This window comes from Coregonus lavaretus, assembly GCF_964263955.1.
Source record: "Coregonus lavaretus genome assembly, chromosome: 1".
In the NCBI taxonomy this organism is placed as follows: Eukaryota; Metazoa; Chordata; class Actinopteri; order Salmoniformes; family Salmonidae; genus Coregonus; species Coregonus lavaretus.
The window spans coordinates 5,060,427-5,082,560 of NC_139988.1; the positions used below are offsets into that span (position 1 = coordinate 5,060,427).

At 47.0% G+C, this 22,134-nt stretch overlaps 1 protein-coding gene across 1 annotated transcript in view; it reads right to left on the reverse strand.

Annotated features, from left to right (window-relative positions):
* LOC311104455 (tyrosine-protein kinase Mer-like) overlaps positions 1 to 22,134 on the reverse strand; it is a gene marked incomplete at its 5' end in the record, with an annotated part of 53,063 nt that overhangs the window by 16,431 nt on the left and 14,498 nt on the right. The window contains 10 exons of the mRNA XM_084146295.1: positions 5,720 to 5,829; positions 5,930 to 6,048; positions 6,188 to 6,280; positions 6,536 to 6,616; positions 6,784 to 6,879; positions 7,018 to 7,106; positions 9,627 to 9,777; positions 15,278 to 15,413; positions 20,290 to 20,435; positions 21,682 to 21,871. Of these exons, the coding sequence (XP_084002421.1) occupies positions 5,720 to 5,829; positions 5,930 to 6,048; positions 6,188 to 6,280; positions 6,536 to 6,616; positions 6,784 to 6,879; positions 7,018 to 7,106; positions 9,627 to 9,777; positions 15,278 to 15,413; positions 20,290 to 20,435; positions 21,682 to 21,871 (1,211 nt within the window). The remainder of the gene's footprint in view (positions 1 to 5,719; positions 5,830 to 5,929; positions 6,049 to 6,187; positions 6,281 to 6,535; positions 6,617 to 6,783; positions 6,880 to 7,017; positions 7,107 to 9,626; positions 9,778 to 15,277; positions 15,414 to 20,289; positions 20,436 to 21,681; positions 21,872 to 22,134) is intronic.

Below are 22,134 nucleotides of genomic sequence, written 5' to 3' on the forward strand. Positions count from 1 at the left end.
GCGCTCGGAGGAGACGTGGGACGCTGCCCATGTCCATCTGCAGCGTGCCATCCGTCAACAGAAGGCGAGCGCCGATCGCCACCGCAGTGAGGGCCCGGTGTACGCACCGGGAGATCGAGTCTGGCTCTCGACTCGAAACCTGCCCCTCCGCCTGCCCTGCCGGAAGCTGGGTCGGCGGTTTGTGGGGCCCTTCAAAGTCCTGAGAAGATTGAACGAGGTGTGTTACAGGTTACAACTACCTATAGAGTATAAAAATATTAACCCCTCATTCCATGTGTCTCTTCTCAGGCCGGTGGTAGCTGGCCCACTCCAAGAGGAAGAGATAGGAGAGACCCCTCCGCCCCCTTTAGACATCGAGGGGGTCCCGGCGTACAGGGTCCGGACCATCTTGGACTCCAGGCGCCGGAGGAGTGGTCTCCAATATCTCGTGGAGTGGGAGGGGTACGGTCCGGAGGAACGGTGCTGGGTGCCCAGGAGGGACATCCTCGATCCATCCCTCCTGACAGAATTCCACCATGGGCATCCCACGCGCCCGGGTCCGCGTCCTCCTGGCCGTCCCCGAGGCCGGGGTCGGCGCACGGCTGGAGCCGCGCGTCAAGGGGGGGGTACTGTCACGGTTTCGGCCGAGACTGCTCCTCCTCCTGGTTCGGGCAGGCAAAGGCGTTCGCCGTCCCCGGAGTACTAGCTGCCATCGTTGGATGATTCCATGTGTGATTGCTTTTGTCTGTCCTTAGCACCTGTGTCTGATTTGTGATGATTACGTGTCCTATAAGTTCCCTGTGTTTGTATGGATTAGTTGTGTGTTGTTATTTCTCCTGTCGTTTGTGTTTTCGTGTCGGGTTTTGTGTTCTGTGTATTTTACGCATGTTTTGCGTAATTGCGCATTATTTCCGCCTCCTTTGTTTAGAGGCCGTTCCTTGTTTTTGGGATCTGTCTTTATTAAACTTTTGGACTTAGCTTCGGTGTCCTGCGCCTGACTTCACCCCACATCCACCTCACAAGATGACACAGTGAGTATGGTAATATGGTAATATGGTGGACAGTAACAGTGAGTATGGTATTATGGTAATATGGTGGACAGTAACAGTGAGTATGGTAATATGGTAATATGGTGGACAGTAACAGTGAGTATGGTAATATGGTGGACAGTAACAGTGAGTATGGTAATATGGTAATATGGTAATATGGTGGACAGTAACAGTGAGTATGGTAATATGGTAATATGGTAATATGGTGGACAGTAACAGTGAGTGTGGTAATATGGTAATGTGGTGGACAGTAACAGTGAGTATGGTAATATGGTAATATGGTGGACAGTAACAGTGAGTATGGTAATATGGTAATATGGTGGACAGTAACAGTGAGTGTGGTAATATGGTAATGTGGTGGACAGTAACATTGAGTATGGTAATATGGTAATATGGTGGACAGTAACAGTGAGTATGGTAATATGGTGGACAGTAACAGTGAGTATGGTAATATGGTAATATGGTGGACAGTAACAGTGAGTATGGTAATATGGTGGACAGTAACAGTGAGTATGGTAATATGGTAATATGGTGGGCAGTAACAGTGAGTATGGTATTATGGTAATATGGTGGACAGTAACAGTGAGTATGGTAATATGGTGGACAGTAACAGTGAGTATGGTAATATGGTGGACAGTAACAGTGAGTATGGTAATATGGTAATATGGTGGACAGTAACAGTGAGTATGGTAATATGGTAATATGGTGGACAGTAACAGTGAGTATGGTAATATGGTAATATGGTGGACATTAACAGTGAGTATGGTAATATGGTAATATGGTGGACAGTAACAGTGAGTATGGTATTATGGTAATATGGTGGACAGTAACAGTGAGTATGGTAATATGGTGGACAGTAACAGTGAGTATGGTAATATGGTAATATGGTAATATGGTGGACAGTAACAGTGAGTATGGTAATATGGTAATATGGTGGGCAGTAACAGTGAGTATGGTATTATGGTAATATGGTGGACAGTAACAGTGAGTATGGTAATATGGTGGACAGTAACAGTGAGTATGGTAATATGGTGGACAGTAACAGTGAGTATGGTAATATGGTAATATGGTGGACAGTAACAGTGAGTATGGTAATATGGTAATATGGTGGACAGTAACAGTGAGTATGGTAATATGGTGGACAGTAACAGTGAGTATGGTAATATGGTAATATGGTGGACAGTAACAGTGAGTATGGTAATATGGTAATATGGTAATATGGTGGACAGTAACAGTGAGTTTGGTAATATGTTGGACAGTAACAGTGAGTTTGGTAATATGGTAATGTGGTGGACAGTAACAGTGAGTATGGTAATGTGGTGGACAGTAACAGTGAGTATGGTAATGTGGTGGACAGTAACAGTGAGTTTGGTAATGTGGTGGACAGTAACACTGGATTCATGGTGCTTTCAAGACAACTGGGAACTCAGAAAAAAGACAAGGTTGAATCATGACGTTAGTGAACTTCAGGTCGGAGCTCTAGAAAGAGGCCCGAGTTCCCGACTTGGAATTCTGAGTTGGATGACCGTTCAAAACTTATTTTCCCAGTCGGAGCTAGTTTTTTTTCAGAGTTCCCAGTTGTTTTGAACTCACTAAAGTCTGAGATTTCCCAGTTCCGAGTTTCCAGTTGTTTTGAAAGCGGAAGAAGTCATGCTGGATTGATAGCATGGCCAATGTTGAATGTTTATCCTTTTAAGCTTGGAAAAGAGACCTTTAACCCAGACTTAGACCACACTTCCATCCACTGAATAGCAGGCTAGTGATTACTTTGCAATGCTTGCAGTTAGCCACTGATTCCTTACATACCACTCATTGTTGAATTTGCGATTTCCAACTTATTGTGTAAATGTTCATGTCCAATGGCCGATGAGCACCGATACGTTTTATCTATAATTTCTCTTCATTATTTCTCTTCATATGACAAGGATTGAAAAGGATTTGCCAGTAGATTGTCGACTTGATTCATGATGATGACTGCTAGCTTGCTAGCTAAGATTTGATCAGTCCAATCAAAGCTACTGTAGATATAATGTGATTTGACATCATTTTATTTGTGGCCAATGACCTTGAGCCTTCTTGGATGGGCACTTTAATGTAACTCTATGGCAGCACCCAAGGGGCTTGAATTTTCGAGCTCTCCCCGTAGATTTTGCGGTGACGTAGTGTTCCCATGAGTGACAGAACACTGAGCCAATCACGGCGCAACTAGAGAACATTACCAACTCCTACGCTCCGTATTTTCCGCTGGCTGCCCCACCACCACAGAAAGCACTGAGCTAGGCTGAAATGCCTGAATTTTGGAGCTGCCTTACTCAAGAAAGCAAAAAAGAGACCACGTTTGTATGCGGCTTTATTACCTCAATTATATATATATTTGTACATTGTTTACGAACTGATATGTGACAAATATCTATGCCAAAATAACATGCAAAACAGGCTCAAAAAGAGGTAAAGAGGTGGCTCTGCCCCACCTGCCCTGAATGACGGGTCGCCACTGGTCATGTATAGAAATGCTGAGCATGCCATTATTTTGGCTACCATGGCTATCACCCCATAGGATGACAATGCCCCCCATCCACAGGGCACGAGCGGTCACTAAATGGTTTGATCAGCATGAAAATTATGGAAACCATATGCCATGGCCGTCTCAGTCACCAGATCTCAACCCAATTGAACACTTATGGGAGCTTCTATAGTGGCGCCTGAGACAGCGTTTTCTACCACCATCAACAAGACACCAAATTATGGAATTTCTCATGGAAGAATGGTGTCGCATCCCTCCAATAGAGTTCCAGAGACTTGTAGAATCTATGCCACGGTGCAATGAAGCTGTTCTGGTGACCCAGAGTTTCCTCTGCTGCAGAGGATTAGTTAATTAGAGTTACCAGCCTCAGAAATTGCAGCCCAAATAAATGCTTCACAGAGTTCAAGTAACAGACAAATCTCAACATCAACTGTTCAGAGGGGACTGTGTGAATCAGGCCTTCATGGTCGAATTGCTGCAAAGAAGCCACTACTAAAGGACACCAATAAGAAGACGAGACCTGCTTGGGCCAAGAAACACGAGCAATGGACATTAGACCGGTGGAAATGTGTCCTTTGGTCTGGAGTCCAAATTGGAGATTTTTGGTTCAAACCGCTGTGTCTTTGTGAGACGCGGTGTGGGTGAACGGATGTGTAGTTCCCACCGTAAAGCATGGAGGAGGAGGTGTTATGGTGTGGGGGTGCATTGCTGGTGACACTGTCTGTGATATATTTAGAATTCGAGGCACACTTAACCAGCATGGCTACCACAGCAGTGAGACTATCATTTGTTTTTCAACAGGACAATGACCCAACACACCTCCAGGCTGTGTAAGGGATATTTTCCCAAGAAGGAGAGTGATGGAGTGCTGCATCAGATGACCTGGCCTCCACAATCCCCCGACCTTAACCCAATTGAGATGGTTTGGGATGAGTCGGACGGCAGAGTGAAGGAAAAGCAGCCAACAAGTGCTCAGCATATGTGGGAACTCCTTCAAGACTGTTGGAAAAGCATTCCAGGTGAAGCTGGTTGAGAGAATGCCAAGAGTGTACAAAGCTGTTATCAAGGCAAAGGGTGGCTATTTGAAGAATCTCAAATAACACTTTTTTGGTTACTACATGATTCCATATTTGTTATTTCATAGTTTTGTTGTCTTCACTATTATTCTACAATGTCAAAAATAGTAAAAATAAAGAAAAACCCTTGAATGAGTAGGTGTGTCCAAACTTTTGACTGGTACTGTGTGTGTGTGTGTGTAATATATATATATATATATATATATACATACATACACATACACAGTGGCTTGCGAAAGTATTCACTCCCCTTGGCATTTTTCCTATTGTGTTGCCTTACAACCTGGAATTAAAATTGATTTTTTGGGGGTTTGTATCATTTGATTGACACAACATGCCTACCACTTTGAAGATGCAAATTATTTTTTATTGTGAAACAAACAAGGAATAAGACAAAAACTGAAAACTTGAGCGTGCATAACTATTCACCCCCCTGCCTCTCTGATTAATGCCCTCCTTGCCTGGTCCGTGAGTTTTGGTGGGCGGCCTGGTCTTTCCATGTTTTAATAATGGATTTATTGGTGCTCCGTTGGATGTTCAAAGTTTCAGATATTTTTTTAGAACCCAACCCTGATCTGTACTACTCCACAGCTTTGTCCCTGACCTGTTTGGAGAGCTCCTTGGTCTTCATGGTGCTGCTTGCTTGGTGGTGCCCCTTGCTTAGTGGTGTTGCAGACTCTGGGCCCTTTCAGAACAGGTGTATATATACTGAGATCATGTGACAGATCATGTGACACTTAGATTGCACACAGGTGGACTTTATTTAACTAATTATGTGACTTCTGAAGGTAATTGGTTGCACCAGATCTTATTTAGGGGCTTCATAGCAAAGGGGGTGAATACATATGCACGCACCACTTTTCCGTTATTTATATTTTAGAATGATTTGAAACAAGTTATTTTTTTCATTTCACTTCACCAATTTGGACTATTTTGTGTATGTCCATTACATGAAATCCAAATAAAAATCCATTTAAATTATAGGTTGTAATGCAACAAAATAGGAAAAACACCAAGGGGGATGAATACTTTTGCAAGGCACTGTGTATATATATATATATGGCTCTGGTTCAGGGGAATTGTAAACTTACATGCAGTTGCGTGCAGCCAAGTCGCGGTGGAGGAAGTTCCGCCCACTGAGGTATTCCATCCCCATGGCGATGTCAATCATAAACTTCAGGAGCGTCTGAATGGGCAGGAACTAGAAGAAGAAGAAGAAGAAATTACAACATCATTAACCATATTCAGACAACACAGCATTTCTTTCCAATGTGGTCCTCAGAAAGCATCGGATAGCTCACCAATGGATTGTCTCCGAGGTGTGAGCGCAGCAGGAAGCTGTGGAGGTCTCCATACCTCATGAAGGGCAGGATCACCATGGGCTTGGGGAAGTGACAAGACCCCGCCTCAAGACAAACACCTAGTAGGAGCAGGTCAATGGAATACCAGGTTAATACCATATAATATTAACCTGTTTACAGGTTACAAAGTCATTTGTCTTCAACGGACCAGGACTGAGCCGGATGGCCTATGATGGCAGTAGAGAAGACCTACGGTACCTAGCAGCCTGATGACGTTAGGGTGGTCAAAGTCCTTCATGCAAGCAGCCTCATTCAGGAATTCCTCTATCTCCCTCTGGGAGAAGTTATCCACTAGAAAACAAAGAGGACATTAATATAAATTGTATGTGTTATTTAGTCTGGTCTTAGATCTGTTTGCGCTGTCTTGCCAATTCCTGTGGTCATTGGTATGCCAAAAATGGCATGAACGCCATTGGGGCTGGTTATACGGCCCAACAGATCTGGGACCAGGCTGTGGAATTCATCTCTCTGAATCTGACATAAAATGAATGGGCATCGTTAGATAAGCCCAATTAAAGTAAACTGACAGTGGTTGAAGAAACTCACGTTTCATGGTCTTCACAGCCACTTTCTCAGACGCTCCGTCCGGTTGTTTCAGACGTCCCTCCACAACAGAGCCAAATTCACCTGGTCAATAAACAATGGGTTACTATAGAGAGAACAGTCAGAAATAAATTACAAGTAGCAACAAAGAAATTACATTTGATTGAGAAAATGTTTTATTCCACCTACTTTATAATATAAAGAGGCTAATCATTTTGTGCAATAAATAATAAAATGAATGTCATCCTCACCCTGTCCCAGAACCTTCCCGATGGAAAGCAGGTTTCTCATAATCATGAAGTCCTGTAGTTTGGCTTGGAGCTCATCACTCACACCCAGGTTACCAACTACAGAGGGAGACCAAGACGGGAAAATAGAGCTCATATTGTTATTATTGGGCTGTGGATATAGATATAAAACAATTATCCAATTTATGTTAATAGGAACATAAAGTATAGATTAGAGTATAACTTTTATTAACGTACGTGTGATTTCAATGGTTGATCGGTTGTAGGACCTCTGGGGCCTGTACTGGACGATGGGTGGAAGCTTCTCTGCACTTCCAAACATCTGACTGCAGGGGGCGCCAGAGAGACACAAGTTACTACCATGGAGCAGAATATTTTTTTTTGTATTTCCTTAATTCCTCGCATCCTCTCTCCTTGCCTCCTTCTCAAAACCCATCACTCTCTTACTTCGTGCGTCCAGAATTGTCCTGGTCAAAAGTAGTGCACTATATAGGGAATAGGGTGCCATTTGGAATGCAGCCAGAGTGAGTTACTAACTCACTAACATCAACAAGGGTTTGCCTCCGAGTTGTAATGGTTGAGGTTAGATTGAGAATTCATCTGGAAGCAGGAAGCTAGCTCTAGGACCTGATGTTTTCCTGCCTCTGAGAGATGAGAGGTTGTTTGCTAGTTTTGGCGCGTGACACATTTGTATCTGTATATCCTGAATGGCAACACTAAGTCACCTCTTTAACTTCATACATTCCAGAACAGAGACAGCAGAAATGAGAGGAGATTGGGTTGTTTTGGTGTTGAGGAGAGGAGTGGGTTATTTTGGTGTTGAGGAGAGGAGTGGAGAGGGTTATTTTGGTGGAGTGGAGAGGGTTGTTTTGGTGTTGTGGAGTGGAGAGGGTTGTTTTGGTGTTGAGGAGTGGAGAGGGTTGTTTTGGTGTTGAGGAGAGGAGGAGAGGAGTGGAGAGGGTTGTTTTGGTGTTGTGGAGTGGAGAGGGTTGTTTTGGTGTTGAGGAGAGGAGGAGAGGAGTGGAGAGGGTTGTTTTGGTGTTGTGGAGTGGAGAGGGTTGTTTTGGTGTTGAGGAGAGGAGGAGAGGAGTGGAGAGGGTTGTTTTGGTGGAGTGGAGAGGGTTGTTTTGGTGTTGAGGAGAGGAGGAGAGGAGTGGAGAGGGTTGTTTTGGTGGAGTGGAGAGGGTTGTTTTGGTGGAGTGGAGAGGGTTGTTTTGGTGTTGAGGAGAGGAGGAGAGGAGTGGAGAGGGTTGTTTTGGTGTTGAGGAGAGGAGGAGAGGAGTGGAGAGGGTTGTTTTGGTGGAGTGGAGAGGGTTGTTTTGGTGTTGTGGAGTGGAGAGGGTTGTTTTGGTGGAGTGGAGAGGGTTGTTTTGGTGTTAGGAGAGGAGGAGAGGAGTGGAGAGGGTTGTTTTGGTGGAGTGGAGAGGGTTGTTTTGGTGGAGTGGAGAGGGTTGTTTTGGTGTTGAGGAGAGGGTTGTTTTGGTGTTGAGGAGAAGAGTGGAGTGGAGAGGGTTATTTTGGTGGAGCGGAGAGGAGGGGAGAGAAATGGAGTGGAGAGAAGTGGGTTGTTTTAGTGTTGAGGAGAGGAGTGAAGTGGAGTGGAGAGGAGTGGGTTGTTTTGGTGGAGTGGAGAGGAGTGAGTTGTTTTGGTGTTGAGGAGGGGAGTGGAGTGGAGAGGAGTGGGTTATTTTGGTGTTGAGGAGTGAAGTGGAGTGGGTTATTTTGGTGTTGTGGAGTGGGTTGTTTTGGTGTTGAGGAGAGGAGTGGAGTGGAGTGGGTTGTTTTGGTGTTGAGGAGGGGAGTGGAGTGGAGAGGAGTTGGTTGTTTTGGTGTTGAGGAGGGGAGGAGTGTAGTGGAGAGGAGTGGAGAGAGGGGAGGGTTGGAGTGGAGTGGACAAGAAGGGAGAGTAGAGGGGAGGAGTGGAGTGGAGAGGAGTGGAAAAGAGGGGAGGGGAGGGGTGGAGTGAACAAAAGGGGAGAGGGGAGGAGAGGAGAGGGGTGGAGTGGACAAGAGGGGAGAGGGGAGGAGAGGAATGGAGTGGAGAGTAGAGGAGAGTAGTGGAGTAGAGAGTAGAGTAGAGGAGTGGTGAGTAGAGGAGAGTAGTGGAGTGGAGAGTAGAGTAGAGGAGAGTATTGGAGTGGTGTTTCTTTCCAGCACAGCTGGACTACCTCTGTCATCAGCAGTAAGACCAGGGATGGTTGTGTTCATTAGGAACCAAATGGAAGAAAATAGACTGACACAGGGAGGGACTATCTGGGTTTGTTCAATGAGAAAGGCCCATTTTCATTTTCTGTTGCAAAACATTTGAAAATGTTTTCCTTAGTCTGCCCTAACTAACACCACCCAGATCTCACTGCTGAGTTAGTCCAGCTGTTTGAGTCTGTTTTCTTCCATTTGGTGCCTAATGAACATGACCAAGGCAGTACAATCTTTGCAACCTATACCTCAGTTGCAGGTGTTGTTGGTAATTAAGAGGGAACCAGGCTGCTTTATTAACAAGGTATCCAAATGTACTGAGTAACTTTATCCCTGCCTACAACCACTTCCACTGAGAAAAGCAGAGTGACCAATACACCGTTTCACCTCACCAACTCCAGGGATCAAATACATAATAAATAGTAACTTCTATACCTGCTGCAAATCAGGTGAAGAAAACTGCCAAAACAGAATTCACTGGCTGGACATGCACTGGTGAGACCCTTTGCTTCACTAGGAGCTAAATAAACAATCCGGTAAGTTACAGAGGAAGGAACACTGAGCTTAGCTATACTATAGTACATCAGTGTACACCTTCTACACCATGATACAATTACAACTTTAATATGTGAAGAAGCATGGAAACGTACCCAAAGCGTGTGTCTAGTATCCTGCCTCTCATGTAGAAAGCAGCCCAGAATACTAGCAGCAGGATACAGAAGCCACACACCACCCCTAGTACGATGTACACAGAGTCTGATCCTTTGGTGTTTGGAATGGAGGAGGGAGACAGGGGCCAACCTGGAACACAACAGGCAATCAATCAAATCAAAGTATGGTTGATTTATAGAACAGAACACACAGCCTTGTACAACGTAGAATAGAATGTTGATTAGATAGAGAAACGTCCTCCTCATTCTCCCAGTCTGTACTCTGAAGTGTTCCCCATCATTACAATCTGGGTCTTAAGTGTCCCAGTTGAGGAGCTGTAGCAGTGATTTAAAATCAACAGACCTTTTAAGCTGAGGACATTCCTGTGATGAGGTGGTGTTGAAGGAGTCAGGCGCAGGAGGGTAAATCACAGAATAACAGGCTTTAATCCGCAAAAATACAGGTTTACGCAGAAATGCATCAAACACACTCAAGGGCACAAAACAGGCGCACTGGAAAATACAAGGCACACGGGAAACTCTCCCGTCGATACAAAATACACGAGCTCCACCGAGCTTCACTAACCTCCACAATAAACAATCACCCACACAGAAAAGGAAGCAGAGGGAACACTTATACAATGACTAATGAGGGATAAGGAACAGGTGTGTGTGATTGAAGACAAGACAAATGGAGTGATGATAAATGGATCGGCAGTAGCTAGTAAGCCGGTGACGCCGAACGCCGAAACCTGCCCGAACAAGGAGGGGAGGCAGCCTTGGTGGAAGTCGTGACAGTACCACCCCCCCCCTTTGACGCGCGGCTCCAGCAGCGCACCGACCCCGGCCTCGGGGACAGCCAGGAGGACGCGGAGCAGGGTGAGCCGGATGGCGACGGTGGAAATCCCGTAACATGGAGGGATCGAGGATATCCCTCACCGGGACCCAGCACCGTTCCTCCGGACCGTACCCTTCCCACTCCACGAGGTACTGAAGGCCCCCCACCCGACGCCTCGAATCCAGGATGGAACGGACAGAGTACGCCGGGGCCCCCTCGATGTCCAGAGGAGGTGGAGGAACCTCCCGCACCTCAGACTCCTGGAGCGGACCAGCTACCACCAGCATGAGGAGAGACACATGAAACGAGGGGTTAATACGGTAATCAGGAGGGAGTAATAACCTATAGGTAACCTCATTGACTCTCCTCAAGACTTTGAACGGCCCCACAAACCATGGGCTCAGCTTCCGGCAGGGCAGGCGGATGGGCAGATTCCGGGTCGAGAGCCAGACCTGATCCCCCGGTACAAAGACGGGGACCTCACTGCGGTGGCGGTCAGCGTTGGCCTTCTGACGACGCATGGCGCGTTGGAGGTGAACGTGGGCAGCATCCCACGTCTCCTCCGTGCGCCGAAACCAGTCATCCACCGCAGGAACCTCGGTCTGGCTCTGGTGCCACGGTGCCAGAACCGGTTGATAACCTAGAACACACTGGAAAGGCGTTAGGTTAGTGGAGGAGTGGCGGAGAGAGTTCTGGGCATATTCTGCCCATGGCAAGAACACCGACCACTCCCCCGGCCGGTCCTGGCAGTAGGACCGCAGGAACCTACCCACATCCTGATTTACCCGTTCCTCCTGCCCATTACTCTCGGGTGGAACCCAGAGGTCAGGCTGACCGAGACCCCCAGACATTCCATGAACGCCTTCCAGACCTTGGACGTGAACTGGGGACCTCGGTCAGACACTATATCCTCTGGTACCCCGTAGTGCCGGAAGACGTGAGTAAACAGGGCCTCCGCAGTTTGCAGAGCCGTGGGGAGACCGGGCAGAGGAAGGAGGCGGAAGGCTTTAGAAAAGCGGTCCACAACGACCAGGATGGTGGTGTTACCTTGGGAGAGGGGAAGATCAGTTAGGAAATCAACATTTAGGTGAGACCATGGTCGATGAGGAACTGGTAAAGGTTGTAACTTACCAGCTGGGAGGTGCCTAGGTGCCTTACTCTGGGCGCACACTGAGCAGGAGGAGACATACACCCTCACGTCCTTAGCCAAGGTAGGCCACCAGTATTTTCCGGTCTGGTAGCGCACTGTACGGCCGATACCTGGGTGACCAGAGGAGGGTGACGTGTGTGCCCAGTAGATCAGACGATCACGGATAAGAGCAAGCACGTACTGTAGACCATCTGGACACTGAGGTGGAGAGGGATCCGTGCGTAATGCCTGCTCTATATCCGCGTCCATCGCCCATACTACCGGCGCCACAATGCAGGAGGCCGGCAGTATGGGGGTGTTGTCGCTGGGCCTCTCCTCTGTGTCATACAGCCGGGACAGTGTGTCCTCCTTCACGTTCTTCGTACCCGGGATGTATGATAGTGTGAAATCAAACCGGGTGAAGAATAGGGCCCACCTGGCCTGGCGAGGATTCAGCCTCCTCGCTGCCCGGATGTACTCCAGGTTACGGTGGTCCATCCAGACGAGGAATGGGTGTTTCGCCCCCTCGAGCCAATTCCTCCACACGGTCAGGGCTCGGACAACAGCCAACAGCTCCCGATCACCAACGCCATAGTTCTGCTCCGCCGGGCTAAGCTTCTTCGAGAAGAACGCACAGGGGCGGAGCTTGGGTGGCGTACCCGAGCATTGAGACAGGACAGCTCCTATCCCAACCTCGGAGCATCCACCTCCACTACGAACGGTAGTGATTAATCGGGGTGGGCCAGTACTGGGGCTGAGGTGAACAGACCCCGCAGTTTGCTGAAGGCCAGGTCAGCCTCAGCAGACCAGCGGAGCTCGGATGGCCCACCCTTCAACAGGGAGGTAATGGGAGCTGCGACCTCGCCAAAGCCCCGGATAAACCTCCGATAGTAGTTGGCAAAGCCAAGGAAGCGCTGCACCTCCTTTACCGTGGTTGGAGTCGGCCAATTACGCACGGCTGAAATGCGATCTCCCTCCATCTCCACACCTGAGGTGGAAATGCGGTATCCAAGAAAGGAGACGGACTGCTGGAAAAACATGCACTTCTCTGCCTTAGCATAAAGGTCATTTTCCAACAGTCGGGCCAGCACCTTGCGAACCAGGGACACATGCTCGGCGCGCGTAGCGGAATACACCAGGATGTCATCGATGTAGACCACTACATCGCGACCAAGCATGTCCCGAAACACCTCGTTCACAAAGGACTCAAAAACTGAGGGAGCATTCATCAAACCATAGGGCATCACCAGGTATTCATAATGCCCCGTGGTTGTGCTGAATGCTGTCTTCCACTCATCTCCTTCTCGGATAGAGATGGTTGTACGCACTCCTGAGATCTAATTTGGAGAAGAATCGCGCCCCATGCATTGATTCAATCACTGAAGGAATGAGGGGGAGAGGATAACTAAATCTTATCGTCTCCCTGTTCAGTGGTCGATAATCAATGCATGGGCGCAGACCTCCATCCTTCTTCTTCACAAAGAAGAAACTCGAGGAGCCGGGTGAAGTGGAGGGACGTATATACCCCTGGAGCAGGGACTCTGTGACATATGTCTCCATAGCCACCGTTCAGCCTGTGACAAGGGGTATATATGACTCCTGGGAGGTACAGCGTCTACCCGGAGGTTTATCGAGCAATCCCCCACCCGATGAGGTGGTAACTTAGTCGCCTGCGTTTTAGAGAACGCTAGCACCAGATCGAGGTATTCAGGGGGAATGCGCACGGTGGAGGTACTGTCTGGACTTTCCACCGTGGTTACACCAACGGAAACACCTAGACACCTACCCTGACACTCTCGCGACCACCCCGTGAGAACACTCCACAACCCTCACCATGAGAAGGTGGGGTTGTGGAGTGCTAGCCAAGGGATACCTAATACCACAGGGAAAGCAGGAGACTCAATAATGGAAAAAGTAACCTGCTCACAATGAGTCTCCTGGGTAATCATGGTGACTGGTGCAGTAACTTCCTTAACCAACCCGGACCCTAATGGTTGACTATCAAGTGCTCTGATGGGGCGTGGAATGGATAGGGGAATCAATGGAATGCCTATACGGTGTGCGAATGCCCTGTCCATAAAGTTCCCAGCTGCGCCTGAATCGACTAGCGCCTTACACTGGGGAACTACCATGTGCTCAGGAAAGGAGATGTGTATTTTACAGTGCGCAGCAGAGGGCTCTGAACGACTGTGGGTGTTCGATACCTGGGGTGATGCGAGAGTGCCCTGCCTGCTGCCTCCAAACCCAGAAGAGCGTTGACTAAAACATGTGGTGAAATGTGGTTCTTGATCAGAGTCGGCCGGGATGGAAACGGGCAGACCTCCTCCAGGACGTCCTCTGGTTGCCAGCAGGTTGTCCAAACGAATGGCCATGTCTACCAGTTTTGAGAAGGACAACATGGTGTCACGGCAGGCTAGCTCCCGTCGGACGTCCTCTCGCAGATGGCACCGGAAATGGTCGATCAGGGCCCGCTCGTTCCACCCGGACCCAGCTGCTAGAGTTCGAAACTCCAATTCGAAGTCCTGCGCAGTCCTTGTCCCCTGCCTCAGGTGGACCAGCCACTCGCCCGCCGCTCGCCCGCCTCTCGACCGCCTCTCGACCCTCGGGCGGGTGATCGAAGACCGCCCGGAAGAGGCGAGTGAACTTCCCGTAGTTCTCCAACGCGGCTCCTCCTTCATTCCACACCGCGTTGGCCCACTCCAGGGCTTTCCCCGAGAGGCAGGAGACGAGGGCGGACACCCTCTCCCGCTCCGGGACCGGCCGGATGTAGAGCTCCAGTTGGAGAAGGAATCCTTGGCACAGCGCCGCTGTCCCGTCGAACTCCCGTGGTCGGGATATCTGGATCCCTCCGGGTGCTGGGTTGTAGGTGGCGGGATCCGGTTGGCCAGCTGGTCTCGACAGATCGGGCTCTCTCCTCTCCAGGCGTTGGACGACCTGAAGAACCCAATTCATCGCTTCACCCAAGCTGGCTAGTATAGTTGAATGCTCCTGGACCCGTTCCATGACTCCAGGCATGTGCGTCTCTCCCGCTGACTCCATAGCGGGTGGGTGATTCTGTGATGAGGTGGTGTTGAAGGAGTCAGGCGCAGGAGGGTAAATCACAGAATAACAGGCTTTAATCCACAAAAATACAGGTTTACGCAGAAATGCGTCAAACACACTCCAGGGCACAAAACAGCCACACTGGAAAATACAAGGCACACGGGAAACTCTCCCGTCGATACAAAATACACGAGCTCCACCGAGCTTCACTAACCTCCACAATAAACAATCACCCACACAGAAAAGGAAGCAGAGGGAACACTTATACAATGACTAATGAGGGATAAGGACCAGGTGTGTGTGATTGAAGACAAGACAAATTGAGTGATGATAAATGGATCGGCAGTAGCTAGTAGGCCGGTGACGCCGAACACCGAAACCTGCCCGAACAAGGAGGGGAGGCAGCCTCGGCAGAAGTCGTGACAATTCCAGACATGCATCCGAAGGTTCCTCTTCATAACCAAGTCATCTTTGCCCTAGTCCTGCCTTGCTTGTACTCCTATATCGTATTGAACTCTTGTATTGCCAATTTTACTATTTGTTATTGTCTTGCAACAACAGCAAGACAGTGTACTGCTTATGTACTGCTTATGAATGCATATGTATGGGTTATGAACTCCTTATGTAGTGTGGTCTACTCACTGTTCTCTGGTACGAAGATCCTAACCGGTGGACTGAGCATGCCACGCCCTGCCTGAGTAACGGCAGCTACCTGAACAACGTATGTAGTGTTGAACTCCTGTAGGGCCACCGCGCCAGTGTTGGAGGAGCTGCGGATCTGAGGAACACAACAGCATGGTTGTATTCAGCAGTTTACAATCATAGATCAGGGTTCTATTCAGCAGTTTAGATCAGGGTTCTATTCAGCAGTTTAGATCAGGGTTCTATTCAGCAGTTTAGTTCAGGGTTCTATTCAGCAGTTTAGATCAGGGTTCTGTTCAGCAGTTTAGATCAGGGTTCTGTTCAGCAGTTTAGATCAGGGTTTCTCAAACACACCTATTCCATGAATTAACTCATTCCACTAATTAACTCCTCATCAAACCTTTGATTAGTGGAATCAGATGTGTAGCGCTAGGGCAAAAACTACAATGTTTACCCCTTTGGGTCCCCAGGACCAAAATTAAGAAACACTAATATATACAGTATATATATATATATATATAAACTTCTGACCCACTGGAACTGTGATACAGTGAATTATAAGTGAAATAATCTGTCTGTAAACAATTGTTGGAAAAATTACTTGGGTCATGCACAAAGTAGATGTCTTAACTGACTTGCCAAAACTGGAGTGGTTGAAAAACAAGTTTTAATGACTCCAACCAAAGTGTATGTAAACTTCCAACTTCAACTGTATATATATATCTATCTATAGGAAAACATCTGTCAATGTAAAACTACAATCTGTGCTCTTACTGGAAATGTTTCAAAATGTTTTCCTCGTACTGAACATCACCCACTAACAAATGGAGACCTGGATTGTCTTTCATACATAGGCCATTTTTAGATGGTGTTACGGATAGCCAGGGGCACACTCCAACACTCAGACATCATTTACAAACAAAGCATTTGTGTTTAGTGAGTCAGTCAGATCAGAGGCAGTAGGGATGACTAGGCATGTTCTCTTGATAAGTGTGTGAATTGGACCATTTTCCTGTCCTGCTAAAGCATTCAAAATGTAACGTGTACTTTTGGGTGTCAGGGAAAATGTATGGAGTAAAAAGTACATTATTATCTTTATGAAGTAGTGAAGTAAGAGTCTATGTTATAAAAAATATTAATAGTAAAGTACAGATGCCCCAAAAAACTACTTAAGTAATACTTTAAACTATTTTGACTTAAATATTTTAAAACACTGGTGAGCAGCGTGGCCTGTGTCCCAAATCATACCTTATTCCCTATGTAGTGCACTACACATTACCAGGGCACATAGGGTCTGGGCTCTGGCCAAAAGTAGTGACCTAAATAGGGAATACATGTAGGTTGCCATTAGGGGAGCAGACATGGTGATCAGCTGAGAGGGGGATTGTTGGGGAACATGTGACAGTGGATAAAGCCCTTGGTTGCACAACACTGCTGCATGGCAACATCTGGGGTTCCTCTCTCACTAGCCAAAGTGCTGACAGTGGGACTGGAGGCCCGGAGGACACACAGAAACATGATGTACCATCTTCTCTATGACAACGTTTCATACCAGGACTTTTATTTTGGAAACTAAAACTAAACTAGCTAACATGCTGACAGCGTGACTGGTCAGAGTCAGAAACACATTGTACTGTATATCTCTGACCAAGAACATACATTGCATCTAAGCAATTAGAATGTATCTTGTTGATAGCGTAGAGTAGGGAAGAGTAGAGTAGAGTTGGGAAGAGTAGAGTAGAGTAGGGAGGAGTAGAGCAGAGTAGGGAAGAGTAGAGTAGAGCAGAGTAGAGAAGAGTAGAATAGAGTAGAGCAGAGTAGGGAAGAGAAAAGTAGAGCAGAGTAGGGTAGAGTAGAGCAGAGTTGGGAAAAGTAGAGCAGGGAAGAGTAGAGCAGAGTAGGGAAGAGTAGAGCAGAGTAGAGCAGAGTAGGGAAAAGTAGAGTAGAGCAGGGAAGAGTAGAGTAGAGCAGAGTAGGGAAGAGTAGAGTAGAAAATAGTAGAGTAGAGTAGGGAAGAGTAGAGTAGAGCAGAGTAGGGAAGAGTAGAGCAGAGTAGGGAAGGGTAGAGCAGAGTAGGGTAGAGTAGAGTAGAGCAGAGTAGGGAAGCCTAGAGTAGAGCAGAGCAGAGCAGAGCAGAGCAGAGTAGAGCAGAGCAGAGTAGGGAAGAGAAGAGCAGAGTAGGGAAGTGTAGAGCAGAATAGGGAAGAGTAGAGTAGAGCAGAGTAGGGAAGAGTAGAAAAGAGTAGAGCAGAGTAGGGAAGAGTAGAAAAGAGTAGAGCAGAGTAGGGACGAGTAGAGCAGAGTAGGGAAGAGTAGAGCAGAGTAGGGAAGAGTAGAGCAGAGTAGGGAAGAGTAGAGCAGAGTAGGGAAGAGTAGAGCAGAGTAGGGAAGAGTAGAGTAGGGAAGAGTAGAGCAGAGTAGGAAAGAGTAGAGTAGAGCAGAGTAGGGAAGAGTAGAGTAGAGCAGAGTAGGGAAGAGTAGAGCAGAGTAGGGAAGAGTAGAGCAGAGTAGGGAAGAGTGGAGTAGAGCAGAGTAGGGAAGAGTAGAGCAGAGTAGGAAAGAGTAGAGTAGAGCAGAGTATGGAAAAGTAGAGTAGAGCAGGGAAGAGTAGAGTAGAGCAGAGTAGGGAAGAGTAGAGTAGAGCAGAGTAGGGAAGAGTAGAGCAGAGTAGGGAAGAGTAGAGCAGAGTAGGGAAGAGTAGAGCAGAGTAGGAAAGAGTAGAGTAGAGCAGAGTATGGAAAAGTAGAGTAGAGCAGGGAAGAGTAGAGTAGAGCAGAGTAGGGAAGAGTAGAGTAGAGTAGGAAAGAGTAGAGTAGAGTAGGGAAGAGTAGAGTAGAGCAGAGTAGGGAAGAGTAGAGTAGAGCAGAGTAGGGACGAGTAGAGTAGAGCAGAGTAGGGAAGAGTAGAGTAGAGCAGAGTAGGGAAGAGTAGAGCAGAGTAGAGTAGGGAAGAGTAGAGCAGAGTAGGGAAGAGTGGAGTAGAGCAGAGTAGGGAAGAGTAGAGCAGAGTAGGAAAGAGTAGAGTAGAGTAGGGAAGAGTAGAGTAGAGCAGAGTAGGGAAGAGTAGAGTAGAGCAGAGTAGGGAAGAGGTAGAGTAGAGCAGAGTAGGGAAGAGTAGAGCAGAGTAGGGAAGAGTAGAGCAGAGTAGGGAAGGGTAGAGCAGAGTAGAGTAGGGAAGCCTAGAGTAGAGCAGAGCAGAGCAGAGTAGAGCAGAGCAGAGTAGGGAAGAGAAGAGCAGAGTAGGGAAGTGTAGAGCAGAATAGGGAAGAGTAGAGTAGAGCAGAGTAGGGAAGAGTAGAAAAGAGTAGAGCAGAGTAGGGAAGAGTAGAAAAGAGTAGAGCAGAGTAGGGACGAGTAGAGCAGAGTAGGGAAGAGTAGAGCAGAGTAGGGAAGAGTAGAGCAGAGTAGGGAAGAGTAGAGCAGAGTAGGGAAGAGTAGAGCAGAGTAGGGAAGAGTAGAGTAGGGAAGAGTAGAGCAGAGTAGGAAAGAGTAGAGTAGAGCAGAGTAGGGAAGAGTAGAGTAGAGCAGAGTAGGGAAGAGTAGAGCAGAGTAGGGAAGAGTAGAGCAGAGTAGGGAAGAGTGGAGTAGAGCAGAGTAGGGAAGAGTAGAGCAGAGTAGGAAAGAGTAGAGTAGAGCAGAGTATGGAAAAGTAGAGTAGAGCAGGGAAGAGTAGAGTAGAGCAGAGTAGGGAAGAGTAGAGTAGAGCAGAGTAGGGAAGAGTAGAGCAGAGTAGGGAAGAGTAGAGCAGAGTAGGGAAGAGTAGAGCAGAGTAGGGAAGAGTAGAGCAGAGTAGGAAAGAGTAGAGTAGAGCAGAGTATGGAAAAGTAGAGTAGAGCAGGGAAGAGTAGAGTAGAGCAGAGTAGGGAAGAGTAGAGTAGAGTAGGAAAGAGTAGAGTAGAGTAGGGAAGAGTAGAGTAGAGCAGAGTAGGGAAGAGTAGAGTAGAGCAGAGTAGGGACGAGTAGAGTAGAGCAGAGTAGGGAAGAGTAGAGTAGAGCAGAGTAGGGAAGAGTAGAGCAGAGTAGAGTAGGGAAGAGTAGAGCAGAGTAGGGAAGAGTGGAGTAGAGCAGAGTAGGGAAGAGTAGAGCAGAGTAGGAAAGAGTAGAGTAGAGTAGGGAAGAGTAGAGTAGAGCAGAGTAGGGAAGAGTAGAGTAGAGCAGAGTAGGGAAGAGGTAGAGTAGAGCAGAGTAGGGAAGAGTAGAGCAGAGTAGAGTAGGGAAGAGTAGAGCAGAGTAGTGAAGAGTAGAGTAGAGCAGAGTAGGGAATAGTAGAGTAGAGCAGAGCAGAGCAGAGCAGATGTTACTGTTGACTCTAGGGTGGAGTGGAACACTTTAGTTCAGAACACAGACTAGCGAAGTTTTGGTAGAAAGGAATGAGGTCAGAGGCATGACCAATAATCCCCCACATCTCACACGCCACCTGATGAAGACACTGGCTAACTGTAAATCATATGACCATCTTTGCACATCATCTCTTGCACATCTATCATTCCAGTGTTAATACTAATTGTAATTATTTTGCACTATAGCCTATTTATTGCCTTACCTCCATAACTTGCTACATTTGCACACACTATATATATATTTTCTGTTGTATTTTTGACTTTATGTTTTGTTTTACCCCATATGTAACTCTCTGTTGTTGTTTTTATCGCACTGCTTTGCTTTATCTTGGCCAGGTCGCAGTTGTAAATGAGAACTTGTTCTCAACTGGCTTACCTGGTTAAATAAAGGTGAAATAAATAAATAAATAAAATAAAATCTTAGTTTTCGAATCTGGGAACTGAAATCTCAGTATGAAACTGACATTGTTAATATTGAGAGTGCAACAAAACCTTTTACAGAAGGTTTGTAACAGAGGCATGGATGACCTAATAGAATAGAACAGAATACTTGTTTGATCCCCAGGCAGTGAGGCAGTGAGCGCCATAGAAATAGAATGGAAACGTCCATTCTAATAATTATATTTCTATGGTGTTAGCATCGCTGTCTTCAAAGTTCCAGGAGGAGACTCACATTGTTGACCCGCGTCCCATACGTGACGATGACATCATACCCCATGAGGATTCCGTTGACCCTGTCTGGAGGCGGGGCATTCCATCGGATCACCAGCATTGATTCGTTGAGCTGAACAGTCACGTTATGGGGGAAGACTGACGGTACTGGAAAGGGAAAGAGAGGGGCAGAGAGGGTCACACACACTCAAATATGATCTTCAATCTTGGCATCTGTGATAATACCCAACTAGAACTCACATAAAACAGATTACTTTTGCCAACTCTGGCACAGTCACATCGATGTGAACACTGAAATGTTGATTCATGTGCACGGCTCTTCACGGGTCCACAGTTCCATCACAATTAATGAATATGAGGTAATGAAACAAATAAATCATTTTCAATATGTCTAGTCAACAAAGAAAACAACTGAGGTGAGGCCACATTCGGGTCAACCCCTTCTGATGTTTCCCACAGCATGGAATGATTTCTGTCAGAGCTGTTGGCTAAGATATCCCCAATGGCGTTAGTTTAGGGAGGAAGTTGGAAGCGGCCCCACCCAGTACACTATGACTGCTCCTGATTCTGCTTCCTATGTGGCCGCTCCGGAAGATATGCAAAGATAATATCAGACATATTCTGGATGTGACGCAGGTTTCACTAGGAACCCCGTCATGCAAAATATAATATGTACTTTAACAATTTCTGATCAATGACATTAAAACCGCTTTCTTAATACTTATTGAGATGAGGGGACAAGAAAACTATCCCGGATCCAAACTGAATTGCTCTCTTTCGTGAAGTGAAACAATAGTGAAATGTAACATTTCAATTTGGATCCAGGCTACAATAACAACACACTGCATCTTATGCAGAGGCAGGACCTAACACAGGAGATACCGTTTAGTAGGTTAACTGAAGTTATGCAGAACCCCATACAGGCCAATGTGTATGACATATGCAGACTTGACAAGGCAATGATGTGGACAGGATGCTCATGCGACCTATGCACTCTCTATGTATGAAAACACTACAGAACTCTCCCAACTGAGCCATGGCCTGGTTGCAGTATAGAGGAGACATAACGAACACCTGAGTGGTTGAAACGTTGTCACCAATTATTCACATGGGAGCATAGAATGCAGTGTACAGAGTCTCTTTTCACCTTTTATTGAACATTGATATCTAGCACCTGCTCAGAGACAATGGGGCAGTGTCCCAAATGGTACCCTAATCCCTGCATAGTGCACTACTTTCTTTACCAGGGTCCTATTCCCAGCATAGCGCACTACTTTCTTTACCATGGTCCTATTCCCTGCATAGTGCACTACTTTCTTTACCAGGGTCCTATTCCCAGCATAGCGCACTACTTTCTTTACCAGGCCAATAGTGCAGAATGTATGTTACCCACCTCCTTCTGTAGTGCTGCTCTGGACCCAGGTACTGACTGGTGATTGGCCGAGCTCGTTGCTACAGGAGACACTAACGTTGTACCAGGTCATGGCCTGTAACCCTGGGACATCACTCTGGAAAGGAGGAGCTATAGTGTTGATGATCCTAGCCAGCCTGACCTCTCCTCTCCTCCGGCTCACCTCTTTCACCTTGGAGAGAGCACAGGGAAGGATACAGGTTATATGTTCATCACAACAGTAGTCTACTGTACACAGACATTTAGAATATAATTTTCTTACAAAAATACATTTGTGCAGAAATATCACAAAGTTGTTTAGGAACTACACTAAACAACCCTTAGGCAGGGATTCAAACAAACAGATAAAAATGTTTTTTTATTCCGAACTGACTCATGCTGTCAGCCCTATACATGTATTAGGCTGGTGCTGTCTCTCTGTCATCATACACTATC